At 46.1% G+C, this 3164-nt stretch overlaps 1 protein-coding gene across 1 annotated transcript; it reads right to left on the bottom strand.

Moving 5' to 3' along the window:
* Nucleotides 1-1278: 1278 nt before the first annotated feature.
* LOC115265665 (uncharacterized) lies at nt 1279-2689 on the bottom strand. The gene is made up of 2 exons (XM_029871620.2): nt 2042-2689; nt 1279-1645 (listed from the first exon to the last, which is right to left on the bottom strand). The coding sequence occupies exons 1-2, from the start codon at nt 2113-2115 to the stop codon at nt 1279-1281; spliced, it is 441 nt and encodes a 146-aa protein (XP_029727480.1). The 5' UTR covers nt 2116-2689.
* Between the last annotated feature and the right edge of the window lie 475 nt (nt 2690-3164).

Below are 3164 nucleotides of genomic sequence, written 5' to 3'. Positions count from 1 at the left end.
TCCAAGGTGGTAGCCCCATCAGCGTGGTCGTCCCAGTGTTGGTTGGGACGTTAAACAGAACTGGCACGATGGCCCTCCGGCGAGACAGGAGTGTTGGCGTAGGCCCAATAAGCCACCCGTAAAAATCCGCATTGCGAATAACATAGGAGAAAATACGACTCGATACAATCGGCGAAGACCCACGCGACGAAATAAGGACTACGATTGGAAACTTGGAACATGGAATTGCAAGTCACTAGGTTTCGCAGGATGTGACAGGATAATCTACGACGAACTACACCCCGTAACTTCGACATCGTAGCGTTGCAGGAACTTTGTTGGACTGGACAGAAAGTGTGGAAAAGCGGGCATCGAGCGGCTACCTTCTACCAAAGCTGTGGTACCACCAATGAACTGGGAACAGGATTTATAGTGTCGGGCAAGATGCGACAACGTGTGATCGGGTGGCAGCCGATCAACGAAAGGATGTGCATGTTGAGAGTTAAGGGCCGTTTCTTCAACTACAGCATCATCAACGTCCACTGCCCACACGAAGGGAGACACGATGACGAGAAACAAGGTGAAACGAGGTGAAGTAAACTCGATCGGTGGAGCAAGCCGTGCAGCGCTTCGAAGAAGTAAGCATTCAACCAGAAATCAATAGCCCTTTTTAGGGCTGCGAAGTTATCAGAAATAATTTGACGTACAGTTATTAGAAATAATTTTCCACAACGGTCCTTTATCAGGGCCAAGAGTTATCAAATTAATTTCTCCGTCGTTTTACCAGCGGTGATACCGGTTCTCGAGGAACCATGTCCGGTTACGACAATGGCGCAGCGGGTAGCGAAACCGAATCGGAGGCTCAATCGGAGGCGAATGTGTTGAGGTGAGTAAAAAAAACGGAATAGTGAATCGTTGATAAAAGTGAGAAATTACTATGAACCTAGATTGCAAACGCGAGAATAGTGAATTAATGATCCCAATTGAAAAGGCAAGTGTTATTAATATTGGACTCCGATTGAGAAGGCGGAAGTCAGAAACAGTGAACCCCGATTGGAAAGGCGGGTGTTGGGAAATTGGGACTCCGATTGGAAAGGCGGATGTCAGAAATGGTGAACCCCGATTGGAAAGGCGGGTGTTGGAATATTTGGGCACCGATTGGAAAGGCGGATGTCACGGGTTTCAGGACGCGAAATTCCATTGAAGACGAACAACTGAAACACTAAATCCCAAATATAATGACTAATGTACTACGATTAAATAGGCGTTTTTCAATCACGGTTCAATGTTAAAATTAGATTACAGATAGATTTTCGTGGATTCATCGACAGCTTGGATGAGATGCATGGATGCGGTCAAGACGTTCTTCCAGTGATTGTAGTCGCGCTTGGTTAGTTCTGATTCGCCCGCTGTTGGTGCACACTCAGGAATATTGAGCGTACTCAGCGACATAGCATTCATCGTGGTGAGCAGCGTCTCGTTTGCCGCGGCTGGACATTCGCGCATTGTACTTGACCTTGCTTCACAGAATTCCTCTTCGTCCTGTTCTTTGGCCACTAACATCCGACTCAACTCTTCATTCTCCAAACGTGTTCTCTCCAATTCGGCCTTCACTTTGGATAATTCGTCGGCCAACACTTTTCTCGTAATCTTCCGTCTCTTAATCCTGTAAAAGGAAACAAAAATTTTCCTTAAGATAACGGTTCCGAACAAATCAATCTGTAATCTAATTTTAACATTTAACCGTGATTGAAAAACGCCTATTTAATCGTAGTCATTATATTTGGGATTTAGTGTTTTAGTTGTTCGTCTTTTCAATGGAATTTCGCGTCCTGAAACCCGTGACATCCGCCTTTCCAATCGGTGCCCAAATATTCCAACACCCGCCTTTCCAATCGGGGTTCACTGTTTCTGACTTCCGTCTTCTCAATCGGAGTCCAATATTAATAACACTTGCCTTTTCAATTGGGATCATTAATTCACTATTCTCGCGTTTGCAATCTAGGTTCATAGTAATTTCTCACTTTTATCAACGATTCACTATTCCGTTTTTTTTACTCACCTCAACACATTCGCCTCCGATTGAGCCTCCGATTCGGCTTCGCTACCCGCTGCGCCATTGTCGTAACCGGACATGGTTCCTCGAGAACCGGTATCACCGCTGGTAAAACGACGGAGAAATTAATTTGATAAATCTTGGCCCTGATAAAGGACCGTTGTGGAAAATTATGTCTAATAACTGTACGTCAAATTATTTCTGATAACTTCGCAGCCCTAAAAAGGGCTATTGATTTCTGGTTGAATGCTTACTTCTTCGAAGCGCTGCACTGCTTGCTCCACCGATCGAGTTTACTTCACCTCGTTTCACGCCAACCGCTCGTGGCTCTTCCGTCGATGCTACACTACCAACACACGAGGCTCTGCTGCCGTTGCCGACGGTCGAACAGAGATTGTTTCACAACACTGCTACAACGCTTCACGCAATCCGCTCGTGGCTCCGCCGCTGCTGCTACACCGCCGACGTTACTGGTGGTCGGGAAAGAGAATTTTTACTCTTCTGCTCCTGCTGCTGGCTGCTGCTGCTGCTGCTTCACTTCCAACGACCAAAGAATGAGCTTGCTCCGAAATGACATCGCATTTTATAGCTTGAGCGAACCATCAATCACCAATCACCAACGAGCAATGGGAAGCCAAGAAGGGGAAGCGATCTAGAAAAGTTAACTCCTCCCTTTTTGTTTCTGAGTGGAAATATGCTTAGCGGAATCAAAATTTTATACTTGTATCGGAATGCATTCTTTCCCAAATGAATTTCAACACAGGTGTTTTCAAGTTTTATTACATTTATTCATCGTATCGCTTTCTCATACTACACGATGGTTACTCGCCGCGTGACGTGAAAATCGTTGTCGGCGACATGAACGCGCAGGTAGGAAGGGAGGAAATGTACAGACCGGTAATCGGGCGAAACAGCCTGCACGCCGTATCGAATGATAACGGCCAGCGATGCGTAAACTTTGCAGCCTCCCGTGGTATGGTAGTCTGAAGCACCTTCTTCCCCCTGCAAAGATATCCATAAAGCCACCTGGAGATCACCCGACCATCAAACAGAAAACCAAATCGACCACGTTCTAATCGACGGTAAATTCTTCTCGGATATAACCAATGTCCGCACATACCGCAGTGCG

Source organism: Aedes albopictus, chromosome 2 (assembly GCF_035046485.1).
Source record: "Aedes albopictus strain Foshan chromosome 2, AalbF5, whole genome shotgun sequence".
Taxonomy (NCBI): Eukaryota; Metazoa; Arthropoda; class Insecta; order Diptera; family Culicidae; genus Aedes; species Aedes albopictus.
Note: the sequence above shows the minus strand (reverse complement) of the source record. Positions and strands in the feature narration are given on the sequence as shown.